The 23,305-nt window shown below is 45.2% G+C and overlaps 1 protein-coding gene and 1 long non-coding RNA gene across 3 annotated transcripts in view; one reads left to right on the top strand and one right to left on the bottom strand.

Annotated features, from left to right (window-relative positions):
• The first annotated feature begins 99 nt into the window (after positions 1-99).
• LOC142827751 (uncharacterized) lies at positions 100-22,210 on the top strand. Of its 2 annotated transcripts, none has more exons than XR_012902472.1 (5): positions 100-519; positions 6,250-6,321; positions 11,592-11,743; positions 11,854-12,056; positions 22,093-22,210. It is a non-coding gene; the product is annotated as an uncharacterized LOC142827751 (long non-coding RNA). The 2 variants fall into 2 exon arrangements; XR_012902473.1 differs by having other exon boundaries at positions 100-590.
• The window catches only part of SLC25A27 (solute carrier family 25 member 27), a 28,526-nt gene continuing 9,846 nt past the window's right edge, over positions 4,626-23,305 (bottom strand). Inside the window, exons 3-9 of the mRNA XM_006120678.4 lie at positions 22,186-22,270; positions 19,524-19,646; positions 18,301-18,413; positions 15,889-15,973; positions 9,416-9,508; positions 8,898-9,000; positions 4,626-6,278 (exon numbers count right to left, since the gene is read on the bottom strand). Of these exons, the coding sequence (XP_006120740.1) occupies positions 6,207-6,278; positions 8,898-9,000; positions 9,416-9,508; positions 15,889-15,973; positions 18,301-18,413; positions 19,524-19,646; positions 22,186-22,270 (674 nt within the window). The 3' untranslated portion in view covers positions 4,626-6,206. The remainder of the gene's footprint in view (positions 6,279-8,897; positions 9,001-9,415; positions 9,509-15,888; positions 15,974-18,300; positions 18,414-19,523; positions 19,647-22,185; positions 22,271-23,305) is intronic.

The following is a 23,305-nucleotide window of genomic DNA, read 5'->3' as shown; positions in this document are numbered from 1 at the left end:
GCGTCCGTAGGCCTCCCTAAAAAAAGAGCATTCGTCGAAGCCAACTCGGTGAGAGGAGGGAGGTGGCGTTGGGTCAGTCCATTTCGCCCAGGTGTGCGGGGAGAAGGGGGGGGTCTATGTGGTGTGGCCCCATCAGCGGGAAAGGAAGATACCCCTCAGCCCGCTGGTGGGGCGGCCCGCTCCTGCGAGTTGTGTGCTCTCAGCTCGGCCTCCCTCCCCACCTGGAGCCTTGATTGGCAGGGTAGGGCGAAGCACGGCATGCTGGGAGCGGTCTCCGTTGCCTGGACAACTGCAGGGTGACGCTCTGTAGGGCGAGAGGTGTCCAAGGCCGCTGGCCTCTTGGCCCCGGCTGAAGCGTTGCCTGCTGGGAGCGGTCTCTGCAGGCAGCCCTCAGGGTGAAGTTACACTCTGGGATGGGTGTACAGGCCACTTGAGCTCAAGGTGCAGTGTCGCCTGCGGGGGCCTGTCCCTACATACACTGACGCTCGGGGGCAGCACTTCATGCTGGGACTTGTCTCTGTGAGTGGCAGTTTGGGCTCAGGGCTGTGTGTGTGTGCACCACATCCAGTGGTTGTGAGGGCAGTGCACAGGTAACAGCAAGTTTCGGGGTGGGTGCAATCTGTGTTACACCGCTACTAGGGGGACCATGCAGTTAGCATGTAACATCTCTGCAAGGCACATGAGGCCAGGGCTGGGTCCTGGTGCTAGCACAGCTCCCCAAAAAACACAGGACAATAGGCTAATATTAACCATGAGGTGTCAAAAGTAGTTTTTCAAATTAGCGTGATGGAGACAGCTAATATAGCTTCCCATATCTGTCTGTGGGCCACTGTACCAGCCCCACATAGCCAATGAACAGAGCAAACTACCCCATAGCTGCCCTGATACATCCTTGCAGCAGAGGTAAGTCAGTATAAAGGTATTACACCACTCCCATGATTTCCAGGAAGCCCTCCTTAGGGTGGGGAATTCCCAGATAAAATGGCCTGTCTGCATTCCTGTGGCTCAGAGAGGGAGTGCAGCTGAGAAATGAGGCCAGCATGTTTAAACACGTTTTCAAGAAATTTGATACACTGCATAATTGGAAGTGTTGACCAAGCAATGTGTATAAACAAGGCTGAGGTCTTTTTTTCACATTTTAGTAAAAGTCATAGGCTACATCTACACTGGCATGATTTTGTGCAAATACTTTTAACGCAAGAGTTTTTGCATTAAAAGTATTTGCGCAAGAGAGCATCTACACTGGCATGTGCTTTTGCGCAAGAGATGTAGCCATCGGGCTTTCTTGCGCAAGAAATTAACATTGCCTGTCTACACTGGCCTCTTGCGTAAGAACAGTTGTGCAAGAGGGCTTATCCCTGAGTCGGAGCGTCAGAGTATTTGCGCAAGAAGCACTGATTTTATACATTAGAGCCATGGTCACCAACAGGTCGATCACGATCGACTGGTCAATCGCGAGGCCTCAACCAGTCGATCGCGAAGTGTCCTGTCCGCCCCGCCCCCATTTCCCTCCCACCCCCGAGAAGCCCCACTACCTACCTCCAGTGAAAATGGAGGTAGCGTAGGCTTCCCGGGGATGGACAGAAGTCCCGCAGCTTAACACCACTTCCAGCGATTCCGGAAATAGCACTAGCTGCTCTGCCAGGTGTACTGCGGGAGGGAGCATTAGCTCCCTGCACCGCACAGGAGGGGTGAGTCAGCCCCGGGGCAGGCGTGCGCGGGGCTTCCCTTCACCGGGGGGGGGGGGGTGCGCGCAGGGCTTTCCTGCGTTGGGGGGGTCGGCCCCAGGGCAGGCGCACGCAGAGTTTTCCTGCATTGGGGGGTTGGCTCTGGGGCAGGCGTGCGCACGTGGGGCTTCCCTGCACCGGGGTGAGTCGGCCCCCGGGGCAGGCGCGTCCGGAGCTTCCCTGCACCACGGGTGGGTCGGCCCCGGGACAGGCACATGCTGGTTTCCCTCTGGGGGTGGGAGAATCCTGGGAGGAGGCAGATACAGGGGACTCTCTGCCTCCACTGGCACCCCACTCCCCAGCCCTCACTCCCCTGTCCCCAGCCACAGAACTCTGTCCCCACTCCCCTAACTCTGTGCCCACTCCTCTGTACCCAGCCACAGAATTCTGTCCCCACTCTCCTGTTCCCAGCTACAGAACTCTGTCCCCACTCTCCTCCCCACTCCCTGAACGCTGTCCCCACTCCCGTCCCCAGCTACAGAACTCTGTCCCACTCCCCTCCCCTCCCCACTCCCTGAACGCTGTCCCCACTCCCGTCCCCAGCTACAGAACTCTGTCCCCACTCCCCACCCCTCCCCACTCCCTGAACGCTGTCCCCACTCCCGTCCCCAGCTACAGAACTCTGTCCCCACTCCCCTCCCCTCCCCACTCCCTGAACGCTGTCCCCACTCCCGTCCCCAGCTACAGAACTCTGTCCCCACTCCCATCCCCAGCCACAGAATTCTGTTCCCACTCTCCTGTCACCAGCCACAGAATTCTGTTCCCACTTCCCTGTTCCCAGCTACAGAACTCTGTCCCTATTCCTGTCCCCACTGGCACCCTGTCCCCAGCTGCAGAAACCTGTCCCCACTGGCACTCTGTCCCCTGCTGCAGAACCCTGTCCTCTTCCCTCCCAGCACTCTGTTCCCTCTCCCCTGCCCCCCAGCTGCAGAACTCTGTCCCCACAAAATGTATAATTATAAATGCTTCATTTTAGATTTAAATAGCATGAATAAAAAACAGACCATTTATTTCATAACTATAAACACATGATTTTAATTTTATACATCGCATAATTTAAAAATAAACTGTTTATCAGAGTGTATAAGTAAGGACTGGGGACAGCAAATGATGGACAGGAGGAGAACAGAGAGGGCAGGGCTTCAGGAAAGGGGCAGGGCAGTAGATCTTCACCTGTTCGGGGATTTAAAAAGTGATCTTGGGTGTAAAAAGGTCAGAGACCACTGCGTTAGAGCGTCAGTGTGCTTGCACAAGTACTCGCAGCCAGTGTAGACAGGTGGCAAAATTTTGCACAAAAGTGTCTGCTTTTGTGCAAAATCTTGCCAATGTAGACACAGCCATAGACAGATCATGGGCAAAAAGCAAAAATAATGGAAGCCCATGACCTGTTTGTGAATTGTAGGAAGCTGAGCAGTGGTGTCGCCATAGTGCCTAGGTTGCAATGGGGACCTGTTCAGAGATCCAGGAGCTTCTACCACGTGTGAGGGCTTGGAGTTCCAGGGTCTTCCCACTGCTTGTGGCAGCCTCGAGTTCCAGGGAACCATCACCTATGGTGGCCAGGAGCTCTGACAGAGTCCCTGCAGATCCCAGCTGCTGCAGGCAGACCTTACACCTGCTGCTGGCTGTGGGCTGCAGACTCAGAGGTCACTCAAAATAATGAATTCTGTGACTTTATTAAACACTATGGGTACGTCTAGACTACATACCTCTGTCGCCAGAGGCATGTAGATTAGGCTACCCGACATAGGAAAATGAAGCGGCGATTTAAATAATCGCCGCTTCATTTAAATTTAAATGGCTGCTGCGCTGTGCCGATCAGCTGTTTGTCGGCACAGCATGGTAGTCTGGACGCGTGGGGGGTCGACATCAAAGGCACTTTTCAACCTCCCAGGTATAGCTTCATTTTCCTATGTCGGGTAGCCTAATCTACATGCCTCTGGTGACATTCGTATGTAGTCTAGATGTACCCTATGTTTCTTCCTTAAATAAATGCTGTGAGACACTGAAAAGTAACTGTAAAAATAGCATCTGAAGAGAAAGCTACCTACCTGTATCCACAGTTATGTGTATTTGGGTGGCAAGAATTGCAGGGCCACAGAAGGTGTGGGCAGAATTTATTACTGATTGTGATGATGTGTGAGAAATAAGAGACCCCGGTTGAGTCTTCACAGCAGATAGAACAAAATTCTACTTATGAACAGAAAACATTTGACATCAAAGTCACTGAGACATGAAGATGGGGTCCTACAGTTTTAGAAAGCAGGCTTGCACTTTGTGTTCCAGCACACTCTCCAAATGCTGATGGTCACAGGACAGTATCAGGTGGTTGTATCCTCCCACCTCCTCTGCAGTCCAGGCAGCATTTGGTAAAGGGTATGGTTAGACAGGATGTTGTTCAGATCCTCCCATTACAGGATGTTTTTCATTTACCATCCATCCTGATTAAGATATTCAAATTGTTCATATTATTTAACAATTTGTATATTGGAAATATTTTTGGCAGGTACTATACATGTTTTTACATGAAGCTCTGGAGGTACAAATTAGTCCTGACTTGCTTACTTACCATGGGGATTCTCAAAAGACAAAGCTGTCCAAAAGACCTTATGTGGGACTTAAGCAGTCTAAAATCATTGAGCTTCCCTTTATACAGGAGTGTCTCCAAACAGGGAGTGGTAGAATAAAGTGGGTATACATCCATTGAGAAATAAGTTGAGCCTATCAACTTCTTTCGCGTTATATCAAACACATTTGAGGTCAAGTCTGCACAGCTAAGTCTACTGTATTAATCTATTACAGCACCTAATGCTTGATTTGCTAAGAAAGGACAGACCTATATGAGATGTACTTTTATTTAGTGTGTACACGTGTGTATAATTCTAATAAAAAGCTCCAAAATTTACACTCAGGTCTTTTATTAATCCACAGAACTTATATAATACATGATTTAAAAGATACGTGTTATATAGAAGTACCTAGAGCTCTACAGAAGTACCTAGAGCAAGACTATTCAACTTTGGAAGCCCCAAGAGGCCACAATGATACTCACAGAACATGCCGAGGGCTGCAACTTAAGTGTGGTTGTATATATATGCAAATAGCTTCTTTCACACAATGCCCTGGCACTCCTGACACCTCCTCCCTGGGGGCTAGAAATGCTGACACCCTGTACCCGTCTGTTCCAGCCAGCCCATCCACTTGCATCTTTCAGTGTTCACCCCGCCTGGGGGACACCTCGTTGTTGTGGAGTGTATTCCCAGTGGAGGCCATGTTCAAAGGATCCCACCAATGGGCCGCATGTTAAGCCCACGTAAACCCAAACTGCACCGCGGGCTGCAAACAAACAGGTTGCAGGCTGCATGCGGGCTGTGTGTTGAGTAGCCCTGACCTAGAGTCTCATCCTTAGCTATAGGAGCCCTCTCTAGGATCAAAAATGTATTTACTTAGGGTGTGTCTAGACTACAGGGTTTTGTCGACAAAAGTGGACTTTTGTCAAGAAAACTAAACCTGCGTCTACACTACCGCTGAGTTCTGTCGACATAACATCAACAGAACTCAGCAGTTTTGTCGACGCTGGTAAACCTCATTTTACGAGGCATAATGCCTTCTGTTGACAGTTCTGTCAACAGAAGGTGTTATTGCATCTAGGATTGTGTCTAGACTACAGGGTTTTGTCGACAAAGCAGCTTGCTTTGTCGACAGAACTGAATGTAGTCTAGACGCTCTTTGTCGACAGAAGCTTTGTCGACAGTATCTGTCGACAAAAGCCTGTAGTCTAGACGTACCCTTAGTGTATTGTTTTGCCTCTGCTGCCTCTTCCGGCATGGCTGACACTTTGCCAGTTGGAGTAATGCTTTTTGTAATAGACCCTTTCGTGGAGACTACCAACACAAGAGGTAGTTGCTAAAGCAGGTTCTACTATATAAAGAGAGACCATCTTTCATGAGTGACTACTTGCAGAGGCCATGGAAAGTTTTCCCCCTGTAATTTATCTGTGAAGAAACTATAAAGAGTGACCAGATAGTCACCTGCAACCAGTGACCACATTTTCTTATTCCTATCCATTAAAACAAACCTGTAGGAGAAACTGATTTTCACTTATCAGTAGTTGACTAGCATACCATACCACACCATCTGTACTTTTGTGTTGTTGTTGGTGGCAGCACTGCTGGTGAGAGTGGCCAACCTGGGCATCCAGCCAACAGCCAATGCTCTCCTGTGTGCAAACATTTTAAGAGGTGGTTGCCCTTCAAAGTGACCACTTTTGCTAACTCTCAAGAGTCTGTCAAGTGGCAATCAGAAGGTAACATTGAATCACTGCCCATCCACCTAAATTTGAAGTGATGACTTAAAGATGAGAGACTACTGCCAATCTCCCAAAATAGCCAGTTTCCATAGGGATTGGTTGTTTTATTGATGACCTACTGGATTTCCAATTCTGTTTTATTTTTTATGTGATTAGTAGATGCTTTCAAGACCTTAAAAAGAACGAACTCCACAGATCCTTCTGATTTGTTCATAGGTAAGCCAGAACACCAATGACCAAGGAGCCTGCAAAAGAAACCACACAAATGATTACAAACTTAGAACAGAGGTAATATTTTAATAAGTGTTTATTAGCCAGTTTAACAGAGATACATATAACTATATTAAACTATTTATGTTTTTCTTAGCTAGATTTTACATTTATGGAGGGTGCAGTATTATGTATTACATGTCAAGGTGATAGCATTGCCTATAGTTAACATTGCCCAATCCTTCCCATAAGACACCCTTTCCAATTTATTTTGCTAAAATGTAAGCTTTTGGACTGAAATTTTCCATGTCAGGCATCTGCTGAAGGCTGAACTTCTTTCAGAAATTACAGCAAAAAGCATTCAGCTATATTCAAAAATGAAATTAGGGGAAAATACATCATTTTGCCCATCTTCTAGCAATTCTTACAGCTATTTAGAAGAACAGCTGTAATACCAACATATATTGTGGAAAGGGACTGAAATTTGACAGAATGCTATCTCTATCACAGATGTGCTTTTGCTCCCCCCCCCAAAAAAACCCCCCAAATTTGGCCAAATTATAAATCTTTGAAAAAAAAATTTGCAACATGCTCAGTGGACACTTAGGCTATGTATAGACTGCAGGCTTTTTTTCAGAAGAAGGTTTTCCAGCACAGATCTTCTGAAAAAACTTCTTGCAAAAAGAGAGCATCTACACAGAAAAAGCGCATTGAAAAAGCAATCTGCTTTTTCAAAAGATAGCATCCACACTGAATGGACACTATCTTGCATTTAAGCTATGATCACTTTGGATGGAGTGGCCTCCAGGATACCTGTACTTTTTCCTCTTTGTTAAAAAGAACGCCTCTTCCCTGGCTACGCCAAGCCTCATTTGCATATCTAACGAGCCGCCATTTTTGCTGAAGAGGCTTTTGCGCAGGAAGGAGCTGTCTACACTGCCCCTTCTTGCGCAAGAAAAACCCTCTTGCACAATGCCGTTACACTGATTATTTTCAGGAATAACGGCATTGCGCAAGAGGGTTTTTCTTGCGCAAGAAGGGGCAGTGTAGACAGCTCCTTCTAGTGCAAGAGCCTCTTCCACAAAATGGCGGTTCATTAGATATGCAAATGAGGCTCGGTGATACTCCATGCTTAGCCTCATTTGCATAGCTCTGGCTCAAGATCGTGCCAGTGTAGACATAGCCTTAGAGTTTGGCTCCTAAATTCTCTGAAATTCTGACTTTACTGGGCATAGTCCAACTCATGGATGCAATAGCTGAGCAGGGATTTTCTTGTAATTGTTCCTTCTAGCTGCTGTGATACCAGGCACAGGAACTGAGAGCATAAATATTTTATGTTCTGTGTTCTCAAGGCATGTCTACACTTCATGGACGATCAGCGCTGCCACGGGTTCGATTTAGCAGGTGTAGTACAGACCCCCTAGATCGAACTCACAGGGAGCCCCCATCAGTGCCGGTACTCTTACTCTTTGCGAGGAGTAAGAGAAGCCGACAGGAGCATTTGCTTCCGTCGACCTCCCACTCTGTGGACGGGAATTTAAGATGCATCAACTCCAGCTACATAATTTACATAGTTGGAGTTGCATATCTTACTTTGACCCTCCCATGTAGTGTAGACCAGGCCTCAGTGCTCTCTTTGCTGATGCTCAGGGAGCCTAAAGGAAGAAGCTGCTTGACTTGACTGCAGAGAACAAGAGTTAGACTGATGTCAGTGGGAGTGGGACTGGGACTAGTTGGCAAAGGAGACAGGCAGCTGGACAGAGAAACCAGGGGATTTAGATTCTGGGACTAAGTGAGTGGGGAGAAGACTGACATTGGACAAGCACCTAAAGGAGGGCTGAATCTAACTGGGCAGGGAGAGCAGGACAAGAATTGCAGTGGTTGGACAAAAAGACTGGGACAAGCAGAGTAACAAAGTCATGTTTATTTGGAATAGAGTATCCATACACAGTTATACTGTACTGGCATAGCTATAGCAGAATTATTATCCCACTATATCTATGCCTGTCTGATTACCTGTATAGAGAAGCACTTAGGTTATGTGATCTGAGAACTTAGCAATTCAGGATAACCAAACACAAAGTTCTGTCAGTACACATCAGTCTTGGCCCGGGATCTCTTCTGAGCAAACAGTGATGATCATGTTAGCCAATGTGGGTGTTTGGTGAGGTGGACAACTGAGAACTCAAATCTAGCTAAAGAGTTTTTATGATGCCTGTCATGAAGGTATTTAAACAGAGACTGTCTTTCCCATGTAACTGGAGGCAAGGCTTGGGTTCATGCCTCAAGAGTTAATTGACTAGTGCACTAACAATGTACTCTAATTCAGTTCATTTTTAAAACCTCATATTAGTATTTTCCAAGTTTAATGATTTAATAAATATGACAAAGGACTATGAAATACATATCTGAGAATCAGTATTGCTGTAATGTATTCTGTGTAGTGTGCTCATTCTGTTTTAAGACCCAATCCCGCAGGGTGCTCAGTGCCTCCTACAAAGTAGTCCAACTTCAGTTCCTAGCATAGTCAGTGGGAACTGAAGACATTCAACACCTGTCAGGATAAGGCTCTTAACACATCAGTGTTGTAGTTGTACAACACTGCATTACAAACTAACTGTAAAGAGTTTATACTAAAAGAGAAAGTAATTTACCATTCGCATCCAGGTTGGTAAAAAGCCTTTGTATAGAGACATAAATCCTTCACCTTGTATAGCCTGAATCAAGCAGTCTGTAGAAGACTTATACAGTAGTCCCCTACAAATAAGGAAAAAGAACAAAACAAAGTTAGTATTACAAATACACAAATAGACTATGAAATGAAAGTGTTTCAGCATGCTCACCACCCCAAAATCATCAGGGTAGCTCCTATGAAAAGTTACATTTAGAAACAATATCCCTGGCATAGACCCACTGGAGTCTACGAAGTTAGACCAAAAAGGAAACTATATGTAAAATTCTGAAAGTAGTTATGGACCATTACTACAAGCATAGTTTTTATATGCAAAAACAAACACCAAAACAATAAGCAGAAAGATTAAGAGTCTAGATGTCCAAGACATGATGCATTAAAGAAATTAATATGAATCTTTCCACTGACTTCATTGGGAGTTCAGTCCAGGTCCTAAGTTACTACTGAAGTTGTGAAACACCCTCTTGGAAATATCTATACCTTCCCTGTTTATCTCTTGGTTGGTTCATTATCCGTGTTTTGATGACATCAGCAGGAGTTCCCAGGATTGCAGCTACCAGACCAGAACACACACTAGTAACAAAAGATGGTATTTAAAGAAAAAACAAATCAAGGGTTAGCATTCTAATTCAACCACCTAAATCCCAGTTTCAAAAATAAAGACATTTCAGGGCTATTGTCACTAAATCATTATTAATACCTTATAACTTAATGTGGGTTTCCCAGTTAGGACAGAGCTGGGAAGAACTGGCCCAGCTTTGGCTCCCATATCTCCACTCAGAACCAACTGCCCTAGCTTCATTAGTACAATGTGACGCATACACAGTGCATGGAGGTCATGCAAGATCAAGTGCCCCCTCCCCCATTTCTGCTTGTCCTGCCCAGCATAGGGTGGGAGAGTAGCTCCCTTCTCCTGCTATGCCTGCTGCACTAGCATGCTCAGTTCCTGGCATCAAGGCCGAGTGGAGAGCAGAAAAGGCAGGACCAGCAAACTTGTCATGCCAGTGGTTCCAGGTTGTTGCTTTATGCAGCACAGCTGCTGCCTGCGAGAGAGCCTGGCTAGAGCAGCAGTCCGCTGGCCCAACCAGACTCTCTCTCAGGCACTGGACACACCGCACAAAGTTAGAAGCTGGAGTAGACAGATTCGGCTGGTGTGAGAAGTGGTCCCCTGCCTCCTCCCTCGGCTCTCCATCTGGGCCCAGTTGCCTGGAACAGGATCCAACATACCTGGGGAGGCATAGCAGGAGAAGGACAGAGCCTCTCCAACCCCAGTTGGTAACTCTGATGGGGCAAGAAGAGTGTCGTGGCTCCAGGTAGCTGCTGGGCAGGGAGATCATTGAGTGAAGGAGACCCACGAGGTTCTCACGTATTCTCCCCTCTAGACTGTGCTCCCTCAGTAGCAGGAAGCATGTGTTGTCATGAAGTGGTACATATTCTTGAAGTACAACTTGAAGTTTTGTGGAACATGGGACCTTCCCAAGGGGACTATACTACAAATATTTAAAACACCAGGAAATGCTCTCTGGAAAAATAGCATATATAAGAACTGTAGAGTCACACCATAATAGAGCCAAGCATACAATAAAATAAAACAGAAGATTATACTCAGAGGAAAAGTGGAAGGTAACTGGAATAAATTAGCATTGCTTCATTGTTTTTAAAGGCGATAAACTTATTTACAACAGTGGAAGATCTAACAACTCCCCAAATGCAAGCCACATCTATTCTTACCACACCAAAGATCAATCTTCTGGGTTCAATTTAGCAGGTCTAGTAAGATCTAGCAGCCGTGAAGAGTAAGGTAAGCCAAGGGATGCATTTGCTCCCATAAGCCTCCCACTGTGAAGACGATGCTAAGCTCAGCTTAAGGTATGTTGACTTCAGCAACGTTATTTACACAGCTGGAGTTACGTACCTTAAGTTGAGGTAAAAGGATGATACCACATTAGCTAAAAAATTAGGATGTGGTCTTGACACACTTTAAAAAAGACTGTGCAGGATGGGTCAGCTATGAGAGCCACTAGCTCTCCCACTCATCTGGATGATGTAATGGCCACTAGAAAAGGTGTAATAAGGAGTCTGTATCTAAGGGCTCAAAAGGGGGTCCGATGAGGGCATGGAGGAACTGACTAAGGTCCCATGGTGGAGCAGGTTCTCTCACATCTGGATAGAAGTTTGAGAAGCCCGTTAAGAAGAGAGTGGTGATGGGATGTGCGATAGAGAATCCATTGTTTTTTTAATGAAAAAACGTAATGGAAGACAGGTGGACATGGATTGAGGGTATAGAAATTCCAGTTAGTTTGAGTTCCAGCAGGGAATCTAGAATAAGGGGAAAAAAGAGGCCGACAAGTGCAGTCAGTTTATGTTGGCATCATGATTCAAAGTGTTTCCACTTATGTGTGTTTATGTGTGCTGAATAGTTTTCCAATGACTATTTAACAATATACTCAGTACCATTATGTCATTTTGCCATTCAGTATCCATGCTTTGTGTTGAAGTTTGTGGGGATCTGGATGGATGCTATAGGAGTCAAGGCAGAGGCAAGAGCTTGTGCAGTGAACAGACTGGCCTGTGGAGAAAGTATGGATACCACATTTGTCATGTCTATGTGGTGGCTATTAGGATCACTATGGCCCCATCCTGTTTTATCTTGCAGAATACTCAGGAGGTGGGGGAAGGCATAGAGGAAGGGAACATTCCACTTAATGAGAGCCATCACTCTCTGGGTGATTCAAGTCACCCTGGAGCAGAATCAGAGGGATTTGGAATTTTGTGAGGTTGCATCTGCCATGTTATTTTGGCAGCCAGGTAAGTATGATGCTATCACATGGACATTGTGTTTGATGCATTATTGCCAGAGGCATATGGCTTCCATGCACATGGAATGTGATTGTGCTCCCCCTTGTCTTTTTTTGTAGAACATACTGGTGATGTTGTCCATGAAGATCTGTATCATTTTGTTTTGGATCAACAGATGGAAGTGTGAGTCACTGCAAACTGCATGAAGCTACAGAAGACTGATCTGAAGTTGGGACTCCACGGTAGACCAGCAGATCTGTACAGAATGAGTCTGTAGGTGTGCCTCCCAGCTAGGAGGGACCTGTCTGTAGTAATGGCAAGGGTAGGTGGATTCTGTGTGAAGTGCACTCCAATGCAGATATTATCTAGATTGTTCCCCCTTAACAGGGAATCCTTGACTGTGCCGGGCATGGTAGGGAGTTTGTGCATGCTTTCCCTATGAGAAACATACTGTGTCCATAGCTAGGTGTGAAGACAGCATGTGAAACCTCGTGTGATGGACAACACAGGTCACAGTGGCCATGTGGCCTAGAAGCTATAGGTACATCCTGGCAGAAAACTGCAGGCTCTACCATGCTGTTGAGACTAAGTCAGCTAGAGCCTCAGTGTTTTATTAGAAGGGAAGCAGTTGCTTTAAGGGAGTGAAGGTCTGCCAATGAATTTGAGGTTGTGGACCGGTGCTAGGGTGGACTTTGGAAAGTTTATTTGAAGCCCTAAGAAGGTAAAGAGCTGGATTGCAAGTTGGTTGGATTTTATGACTAGTGATGGTGCTTTCAGTAGGCAGTCATCCAAAAGGGGAAAAAAAGATTGTTGGCTGTGTCATGTGTGTCCAAGAATTCCTCTGGTTCTTCATCCCCCTGTTTAGAGAAACTAGGAGGTGTATGTGATGGCAGCACAGGGTAGTTGGTATGCATCAGTTGCAGGGCAGAGTGTAGGATCACCCCTGTTGTTGTGGTATAGTGCTCAAGGTTGCCAGAATGATTGGAATGCCACCGTGGTTGGAATGGCATAGAAGGCATCCAGGGCCGGCCAAACCAGGGTTGGTTTGCAAAGTTTGCAGAGAAGCCAGTGGCTGGTGGTATCTGTGTGGCAGAACTAACTACAGGAATGTTGAGGCAAGCCAATCATTTCTTCTTCTTCCTTGTCTTCCCCACTGAAGCAGTGTGTTGACAACTGTGAAAAGCTGGGCTGAGAAAGAGTCCTTTGTATCAAAGCACCGAGGAAGGGGACTGATGTATTGATGAGATTAGTCTCTGTGGTGCAGGAGTTGTTTTCGTATGGTTGAGGTCGCTACGGGTGTGATAGGAGAGCACTGGACCATATAGCTCACTGTGTTCACAGGTGTCTGGCTGAAATTCATAGTGCCAATGGCAGGTGGCAGCATGAGCACCGAAATGCTCAGTACCCAGGACTTACTGGCTGTTGTAGATGTTGAGATGTAGGATTTCCCCTTAGTGCATGGTGTGAGGGACATGAATATAGCTGGTGCTGCTGGTACCAGGAGAACCTGGGTGCTACTGGAGCAGCTTTTCTTAGGCCAGGTCTACACTACGGTAAAAATTTGATATAAGATATGCCAATCCAGCTATGAGAATTGCATAGCTGGAGTTGCCATACCTTAAAATGAAATTCTGGGGCAGCCCCACTGTCAAAAGTCAATAGGAGAAATGCTTGGGTTGATTTCCCTTACTACTAGAGACCCTAACTAGATCCGCTAATTGAACCCTGAAAGAGCATTGATCTTCCCATAGTATGGACAAGGCCTTAGACAACTCTAAGGACAGGGATGCAGTCTCCTGTCTATTTGCCGCCTTCTTAGTAGTTTGGCTGGGCTGCTTTGCCCTGGAAGAAGGGCCTTTGTTTGATGCGGCTGTGGGTAATTTCTGGCCAGGTGAATTCATACCTCTGGCTCAGATGCTGGGTGAAGAGATTTCTCCACAAGGAAACGATTCAGCTGTATATTTCTTGCCTTTCTTGTGTGTGATTTGTGGTGGTGGCAGTGCAGACATTTTTGTTGCATGTGTCCTCACCAAGACCCCAAGCACACTGTGAGTGGCTGTCTGAGAGGGGTATTGACAGCCAGCAAAAAAGGCAGCATTTAAAGTTGAGGGGGCAGGCATGCTGCAGAAGGAGCCTAGTCTGTCAGTTGTAAGAAGAGAGATATGGTTGTAGAGCTGCTGCAGTCACTAAGTAAATGAAACTTAGGGTACTATGAAGGGAAAAAATTGAGATGGGGAAAGAGAAAAAGGAGAGGCAGTACAGGCAGTCCCCGGGTTACGTACAAGATAAGGACTGTAGGTTTGTTCTTAAGTTGAATCTGTATGTAAGTCGGAACTGGCGTCCAGATTCACCCGCTGCTGAAACTGATCAGTTTCAGCAGCGGCTGAATCTGGACGCCAGTTCCGACTTACATACAGATTCAACTTAAGAACCCCAGGCATCCCCAAGTCAGCTGCTGCTGAAACTGATCAGCGGCTGATTCCAGGAAGCCCGGGGCAGGGGCTTCCTGTAGTCAGCCACTGGTCAGTTTCAGCAGCGGCTGACTTGGGGACGCCTGGGGCAGAGCAGCTGGGGTGCTGCCGGGTTGGTCCAGTAGCGCCCAGAGCGGCGCTACGGGACCAATCGGCACCGCCCCAGCTGCTGTACCACAGGCGTCCGGAGCAAAGCCGCGGAGCACGGGGGCAGCGGGACAGCCCAGACGCGCCGTGGCTGTCCTGCTGCCCTCGGGCTCCGCGGCTTTGCTCTGCTTTGCTACCCCTCTCCCTGGTCTGCAGACCAGGGGGACGGGGAACAAAGCTGTGGAGAAGGGGGGAGTGGACAGCCCAGACGCGTCTGGGCTGTCCGCTGCCCGCGTGCTCCGTGGCTTTGCTCTGCTTTGCTCCCCTTCTCCCTGGCCTGCAGACCAGGGAGACGGGGAGCAAAGCAGAGCAAAGCCACGGAGCACGCAGGCAGCGGACAGCCCAGACGCGTCTGGGTTGTCCGCTGCCCGCATGTTCCGCTGCTTTGCTCCCCATCCCGCTGGTCTGCATACCAGGGAGACGGGGAGCAAAGCAGAGCAAAGCCACGGAGCACGCAGGCAGCGGACAGCCCAGACGCGTCTGGGTTGTCCGCTGCCCGCATGTTCCGCTGCTTTGCTCCCCATCCCCCTGGTCTGCATACCAGAGAGACGGGGAGCAAAGCAGAGCAAAGCTGCAGAGCACGCGGGCAGCGAACAGCCCAGACGCGTCTAGGCTGTCCGCTGCCCGCGTGCTCCGCCGCTTTGCTTCCTCTCCCTGGTCTGCTGGAGACCAGGGAGACGGCCCCGTTCGTAACTGCGGATCCGACATGTCGGATCCGCGTAACTCGGGGACTGCCTGTATTTCAGTGAGGACTACTGATTACAGGTAAAGAAAAGGACAGAAGATGGAATTAGTAACTGCGAGGTGCTGCTGAAAGCGCCGATTCTAGCCAGTGGTGGTAGAGAAGGAAGTGGGGGCATAAGGGGATAGCCACACAGCATCAGTTAAACGCCTGAGGCAATGCCAGATGGGGGGGGGGTGCACATGTGTGGGCTAAACAGCTACGTGCACAAAGGCACATCAACACCTAAAGTGGAGTATCCCGCAGGGACAGCACTCAAAGAACACCCTGTTCTCTGCATCTGGCCCACTTCTGCCTCAGATCACGTTCTTAACCATGGAGGCACCTATCAACATTAAGCGGGTCTCCTATTCTTTCTAAGTTCCTGCTTTTTGATTACCAATCAGCTTATGTCTATCCTCGGTCTGCTCCTTCTCTACCTCAAGGAAGAATTAATAGTCAGAGAATTCCAAATACACTGTATATAATTTAACAACACCACCTAGCACTTTGCATACACAGTCTCAAAATGCTTTGTAACATTGGGTAAGTAGTAGCACTATTCCCAGCTACAGGATGGGTAACTGAAGCAATAAAAAGTGAAGTGACTTGCCCAGGACTACACAGCAAATTACTGACAGTTAGGCTGACATTGCATGCCCTTTTCTGGCTACCTCCAAGAAACAATTAGCAGACAAAGGGAAGCAGCAATGTGATAGTCCTGAAAAACAGAACATCATTGAATGATTAGCTTGTGGCTAAGAGTCATCTCATTAGATATGTGGGGTAGAGAGGATAATAAAATAATGAGGCACCTTGCAATGCTGTGAGTCACACTGTTGTCCTGAAGTGGTGTGTTCAGAAGTAAAAAATGTTTCACTGAGTCATAAGTAGTCAGATCTGTAAAGAGAGTAATTAGGGGAAATAAGCATGATGAGAAGTGACATGGTATTCAGGCTGCTTGTGATGGAGTTAGGAGACCTGAGTTAAATAAATCCCTGGTGATACTACAACCATTGCACCAGGCAGGCATATGCCCTTTTCATCTCTTCTACTCCCATCAGTTACATCTAGAGTCCCTCTGCTTTCCCCCACCTCTACCACAAAACATATTAGTAGAGTATGTATAAAGTAAGGATGTAAAATCCTGGTTAAACAGTTAAATGTTAGGTTAACCTAATGTTTAACTGGTTAGCTGATTAAGCAGGATCCAGGCAGGTGAACACTTCAACATGGCTGCAGCAGCCCCCCAGCCCACGGGTCTCCCGTTCCCAGCTCCTAGCACAGGGGCTGGGACTACTGCCAGCTCCTGCTCCCAGCCCCCTGCCAGAGGAGCACCGATAATAGAAGGCCAGGCTCCTTGCAGACAGAGGCTTCTTCTGACATAGGAGCAATCCCTGTCAGCAGTCAGCCCCCTGCAGGGCAGAAACAGCCCCCTGTCCGCAGCAGGTAGGGAGCTGCTCCAGCCTCCCACTAGTTACTGGTAAACTTTTCACATCCCTAATATACAGAATAATTGAACTCTCTCCTCCCCACAAACCACTCACCTCCTGTTCAACATGAAAACAGCAACATGGAAAACAAATTTCCAAGGGGAAGTTTGGCTAAAATGTTGTCAAACAAATTTGGGAACATTAACATAGTCCTAACAAGGATAATTTTTTTCACTTCTATAACACTTTTCCTGGGTAAATACCATTATCCCCATTTTGCAGATGGCAAAAATGACAATAGAGGGCTCACTGGAGTCTACATTGGAATAACTTGATGAGGGATTGGAAGTAAGTGTAAGTTAAAGTGCCTAAGGATTTAAATGAAGGCCAGTAGTGTCCTAGAAAATTAATGGTAGGTCTGGGAGTAAAAGGCAGGTGTCCTGATCTTAGATTTGATGCTCTATCTACAGAGCCATGCTGACTTCCTTAGTACTTTATAAGTCTCAGAGGTGTAGCCATGTTAATCTGTATCTGTAAAAATGACGAGGAGTTCTGTGGCACCTTAAAGACTAACACATTTATTTGGACATAAGCTTGCCTGGGTCAAAACCACTTTGTCAGATATATGGAGTGGTTTTGACCCATGAAAGCTTATATCTAAATAAATGTGTGAGTCTTTAAGGTGCCACAGGACTGCTCATAGTTAGTACTTTATAGTGTTTTTCAGACCAAATATGTAGGGTGGTAGAAGTAAGCAGCTGTAAGTAAATGTAAGGGAGTCTGAATTGCTACTGTGTTTGTTCTGAGGGATGGAAAGACTAAATTAAAGATTGTGTATGTATGTGATTGAAAGAGAGAGAGAACACCCAGGCACGAGTATCCTCCAAAGGCCACGCTCAGCAACACAGTTTGTGCCTATCTCATTTAAACCATAGGCAATGGTTTTATACAAGAATTATACCAGTCTTCAACTCAGAATTCTTTATTGGCACAATTTTTCCTTCTTACTCCCTCAGTCACAGGAGGATTCCCCACCTTCAGACACCCAACCTCCAGATACAACAACAGGCTCCTCTTCCCCAAAGTTCTTCCAGTCCAGCCGTTCCTGGGCTGTTCTTCCTTAAAACTGTCTTAAACCCAGTCCTCAATAACTGTACATCCAGACTTCCTTTACAAAGTGGCTCCTCCAAAGGCCTTCACGAGCAGCCGGCTTCTTCCCTAAGCCCCAATCACTTTTCTTCCCCAAATCAGGGATTCTAGGTCCCCTTACAAGGCCTACCCTGCTGCTTTTCCAGTGTCCTGCTAGCCTCCTTCTTCCTAATAATTACCACATGCTCCTCCCCCAAAAACCTTATTCAGAGGTAAGTAACAGACCGGTCTCACCTGTGACAAAATTAATACTTTAACTTTTATATCTTCTTGTTAGTTGTTATCCTTTCTCTAATTCTCACTTCAGGCTCACTTCTATCTAACACTAGTCTTAGACTCCCTTACTACCCCTTAGTTATGTATAACTTCTGAAACTGGCCCCTCAGTCTTAAAACAGGATTCACAGACACCAGCAACGATACTTAAAATAACCTTGGGTCAAATGGCCTAGAAATTAGAAGCCACTCTGAGCATTGGGACATGATTGTGAAGGGAGTTCCTTAGGCAACATTCCTGAACTCAAAGGACCTCATCATCCTGCAGGGAAAAAAAAGCCTCAGGAAGGGTGGCAAAGATAATCCAACCGTTCTGGAAAGACAAAGAGATAATCACTTAAGGAGCTCAGCCTTACGTTATTAGATTTACCTCCCATGTTTACCAGAGCAGCTCTTTGGACATTTGGCACCCAACCTGCCCAAAGGCCCCGAATTCCCCCTTCAGACAGGATCTTCACAAATGCATGGTGCACTCCACGAAATCTGAAATACATAACATTTGACATTATTTAGCATGACAGATGACACATGTCTTCACAAACACTCAGTTATACAGCTAATGAGTAAAGAACTCAGTGACAGTCAAACTTCTGGGGCTACGTCTACACTGGCCCCTTTTCTGAAAGGGGCATGCTAATTTCACAGGTCGTAATAGGGAAATCCGCGGGGGATTTAAATATCCCCCGCGGCATTTAAATAAAAATGTCCGCCGCTTTTTTCCGGCTTTTAGAAAAGCCGGAAAAGAACGTCTACACTGGCCCAGATCCTCCGGAAAAAAGCCCTTTTCTGGAGGATCTCTTATTCCTACTTCAAAGCTACTTCAAAGTAGGAATAAGAGATCCTCCGGAAAAGGGCTTTTTTCCGGAGGATCGGGGCCAGTGTAGACGTTCTTTTCCGGCTTTTCTAAAAGCCGGAAAAAAGCGGCGGACATTTTTATTTAAATGCCACGGGGGATATTTAAATCCCCCGCGGATTTCCCTATTACGACCTGTGAAATTAGCATGCCCCTTTCGGAAAAGGGGCCAGTGTAGATGAGCCCCTGTTGTACACATAGCCGGAGGACTTCTTGTGCTTTCTGTAGTACACAATTAAAAAAATAATAGGAGTGTTTAATGCTACTAAAGGTTAGTGATATGGCATCCGTGGAAGCTGAAGTCCTCTATTTACTCACAAAAGAGATCCTTTACATTAAGGGCAGCGATTAGGCAAGCTTCCCCACACTGCCCCACCAATTTGCCATAATCATAACTTCAAGGAATTATTTTGATGGAAATTCAGTCTCCAGCCTTAGCTGGTATAAATAGGCACAGTTCCATTCATGAAGCTATGCTAAAATACACCAGCTTAGGGGCTACACTATTCATGTCCATTAATCATTTAAAATCCATGTAACAGTGTTCTCCTGTGTAAAAAACAAGCAAACAAAAGTCCTTACCTAAACCACAGGGTTTTGTGTAGTAATGGTAATATATTATCGCAGATACAAAGTCCCAAAAATCTGTCCCACACTACATGACAATTGTCAACATCCACAGAATGACCACTGACAACATAAAAAAATGACAATTAAAATGAGCTTACTTGAGAACTCACCGTAATGGTTTCCCTTCTAGTTTCCGCTTTCCTTCCATTTGCATCTGCACCTTCACCAGATCAGTTGGACTGGCAAAAAACTGACCAATAGCACCAGCTGCCATCCCTCCAACTACAGATTTCCTGGAAAAAATTAAAGTGGGACCTAAGCTCCCATTTTTCTCCAAACTACATTCAAGATGTTAACAACTATGAAATCACAATGCCTGTTTCCCCAGTGAAAATGAATGCCTGAGCTAATGAGCTTTGTAGCATCTTCCAGTTGAAATGAAATCTTAAGCAACCACTTCTCGCATCAACAGCCAGAACTTAATAATTGTAGTAACTTCATATGGATAGTACAGTCTATAATACAGTGTTAAAAGTGACTTGGAAATAAAATATTTAATATACATCACCAAAATATGCTAATTGCACTCAGGAACTATATGTGCCTTTAACTGCATTTTCCTTTTGTGATTTCTTTTTATTTGGGAAGAAGCTGGTATCAAATACTTAAAGTCAGTATAGGATTTTCCTAGAGTTTTTTTAAGTGAATTCGTAGAGCACTGGGGCTCAAGAATGGTCTTCTTCACAACTCTTGCTATTCCCAATGCATTCCAAGTTGTTACTTTCATGATTACACCACCTGCAGCCCATCCGTAAGCTCTGAGATTTTTAGAGGTAGCCCCCAGAAGTCTGAGCACAGGCAGGTCATGCAACTAGCCAGGCTGAGAAGGAGGGACATTCAACATATTAGCACTTCAAAAGGAATCTTGTTTCTTTGGCTGTTTGAACAGTCAATCAACTTGTGCATCACTGAACCTAGTTCCACTGAGATGCCCCTAAATGTATCACAGTTACTGATGTCAATTGTGATGAATGATGAGGGACCGGGAATGTGGTGATTTTTAACGTTTGGTACCCTTTTCTATGTCTCAATAAAAATATTTTTATTCCCATACTTCCACTTACAAACAGAAGTTGGTTTCTGTGGTGAAGAGAAAATAAAATCTTCTGATAACCTCTTATGTTTAGAATTTTTCCACACTTATGATTTAAAGGCACAATGACAAGATAAAAAAGAACATATAATTTACAAATAAGTCTTTACTCTTGCTCCATATATTACTAGTATAACAAAAAGTTATTACTAAATCTAAATGATTCTCACTACAAAATATGACCTCAACAGAGGGTTAAAAAAAGAAGCTCCATCAGGTGTTCTTTAATGACCTGAAAATCAAAACAGAATAGTAAAAAAATGGAAAGATGGTCAAATTGGTAAGGAAGGGTACAATAGACCAGCACATACACGTAGGGACAAAATCAAAAAGGCTAAGGCATAAAATGTATTATATCTGGCAAGGGACATAAAAGGCAATAAATAGAGCTTATTTAAAAATTCTAGGAACAACAGAAAGTCAAAGTTAATGGGGAAGGAGAGCTAAAAATGACATCAAGACAACTGAGGTGTTTAACACCTATTTTGCTTCAGTCTTCACTAAAAAGGTTAATGATGGTAAGGCCAGGTCTACACACTAAAAGGAGACATTGAAGCAAGATACGCAATTCCAGCGATGTTAATTACATAGCTGGATTTGAGGCACCTTGTTTCATGTTTCCCCACTGTCCCCATAGTGGGAGGCCAATGGAAGCAAATGCTCCCATTAGCTTCCTTTACTCCTCGCACAAGCAGGAATATTGGCAGCCACCTTTGAGTTCAATTTAGTGAGTCTTAATGACACTCACTAAATTGAACTCCAGAAGAACAATCACAGCAGTGGTAATCTCCATTTAGTGTAGACATAGCCTAAGATGCTCACCACAATGAATATTAACAACCGAGGGAAGGAATACAAGCTTGTCCATCTTCTACTTGCTTCTAATGTATTTGTAGAATGTTTTCTTGTTATGTCTCCAGCTAATTTAATCTCATTTTTTGCCTTGGCCTTTCTGATTTTGTCTCTACATGGTTGTGCTGTTTGTTTATATTCATCCTCAGTAATTTGACCTAGTTTCCCCTTTTTGTAGGACTCTTTTTTGAGTTTCAGATTCTTGAAGATCCTGGTTAAGCGAGGGTCATCTCTTGCCATATGTCCTTTCTTTCCTATGCAGTGGGATAGTTTACTCTTATGTCCTTAATAAACGTCTTGTTGAAAAACTGCCAACTCTCTTAAATGATAAGGATATTCACCGCAAATTACTGACTTTTGCAAGTTAGTGATTTAGGGTGAAATTCACTCTTGCAAACGGCCAACGCAAGGACTATCAACCACTTAAATCCTCAAAGTAGAGACTGAATAGTAATTTACCATGTTGCATACGACTTGCATATGAATGAGTTTCACTCCAGGATCTTGTCTACATAGGAAGGTTGCACAGGTTTTTAAACCAATTTGGTCAAACGAATGGAAAACTGTGTGGACACTCTTATTTCAGTTTTGCTCAAACCTGTTCCCAGACAACTTAAACCAAAGGAAGCTTCTTTTCAATTGAAGTAAGAGTGTCCACACAGATATTTGCACTGGATTAATTAAATCATTTTAAATTCAAATCTTAGTTAAACTAATGCAGCTTTTTTATGTAGGTAAACTGCGAGAGACAATATTCCAGGGCTAACAGAACTGCTATAACAAGAACAATTCCAACAGTAAGCAGTAGCAGATTTATTCAGAATTACCAAAGAAGAAAGCTCTTGTCTTCAGCTCTGCCAAGCACGGAGTCACGAAGATGTTCATATGTAACCATCCGCACTCCTGTGTATACTACAGAAAACAAAACCACAATAGAAGGCTTAGAGCATCCATCTCTTTTGTTTGTACTATAACAGAAAACCAAGAGATGAATTGTAAACCACCTAGCACAATGGGACCCTTGATCCTGACTGAGGATTTGGTTGATTCTGTAATAACAAATAATTCAAAAGGGGAGCAAAAAAAGAGGCTGAATGGAATATCTGCCCTTCCCATGAACTTTTTAGTGTAAGGGAATCTTTTTTGCTGAACGGTATTTCTTGTTACAAAGACGAGCTGTGTCAGCACTTTAAGACACTTTACTTCATTGTCCATCTCACCACTCTGTGAGATTTGTTTTATTTCCAGCAAATTAGTCATAAAAGAATCCTCTGTGTGTGTTTTCTCCCTTTATGATTTACTACTGTCAACTGTATTTGCAATTTAAAAAAAATACAAACTAGGTCTCTCTGAGAACCTCTCACTGCTAAGGGAAAGGCAAAGTGGGGCACTAGACTGGAGTTCAGCGATCCTGGGTTTGAGTCCTAGCCCTGCCATGGACCTGCTGGGTGACCTTGAAAAAGCCACTTCCCCTCTACAAATGGAGGATAGTAATAGTGATGTCTTTTCTAAAGCACTTTGAGACCTACTGATGAAAAGTGCTGTATAATTATCCCCTTCAAATTCCAAACTTTAGTTAATTTGGATTTATTTTCCTGGATGTCCCTGAGAAACAAAGCTCTTTTAGTACATCTATACAGCAGGGTGCTAAAGCTGAATTAAGCTATATAACTTTAGCTAAGTCAGTTGCGTAGCTGAAGTTGAAATAGCCTAATTCAGCTTTTGGCGCTGTCTACACAGCAGGAAGTCGAACGAAGAATATTCTTCCTTCAATTTCCCTTACTCCTCATGAAATGAGGGTTGCCAGGGGTCTGAGTAAGAAGTCCTTCAGCTCGACATTATTTTGAAATAAAGGCTTGTAGTGTAGATGCACACTATGATATTTTGGAATAACATCAGTTATTCCAAAATGACGCTGTTGTGTTGATGTACCCTTTGAGTCCTGGT

Source organism: Pelodiscus sinensis, chromosome 3 (genome assembly GCF_049634645.1).
Source record: "Pelodiscus sinensis isolate JC-2024 chromosome 3, ASM4963464v1, whole genome shotgun sequence".
Lineage (NCBI taxonomy): Eukaryota > Metazoa > Chordata > Testudines > Trionychidae > Pelodiscus > Pelodiscus sinensis.
Note: the sequence above shows the minus strand (reverse complement) of the source record. Positions and strands in the feature narration are given on the sequence as shown.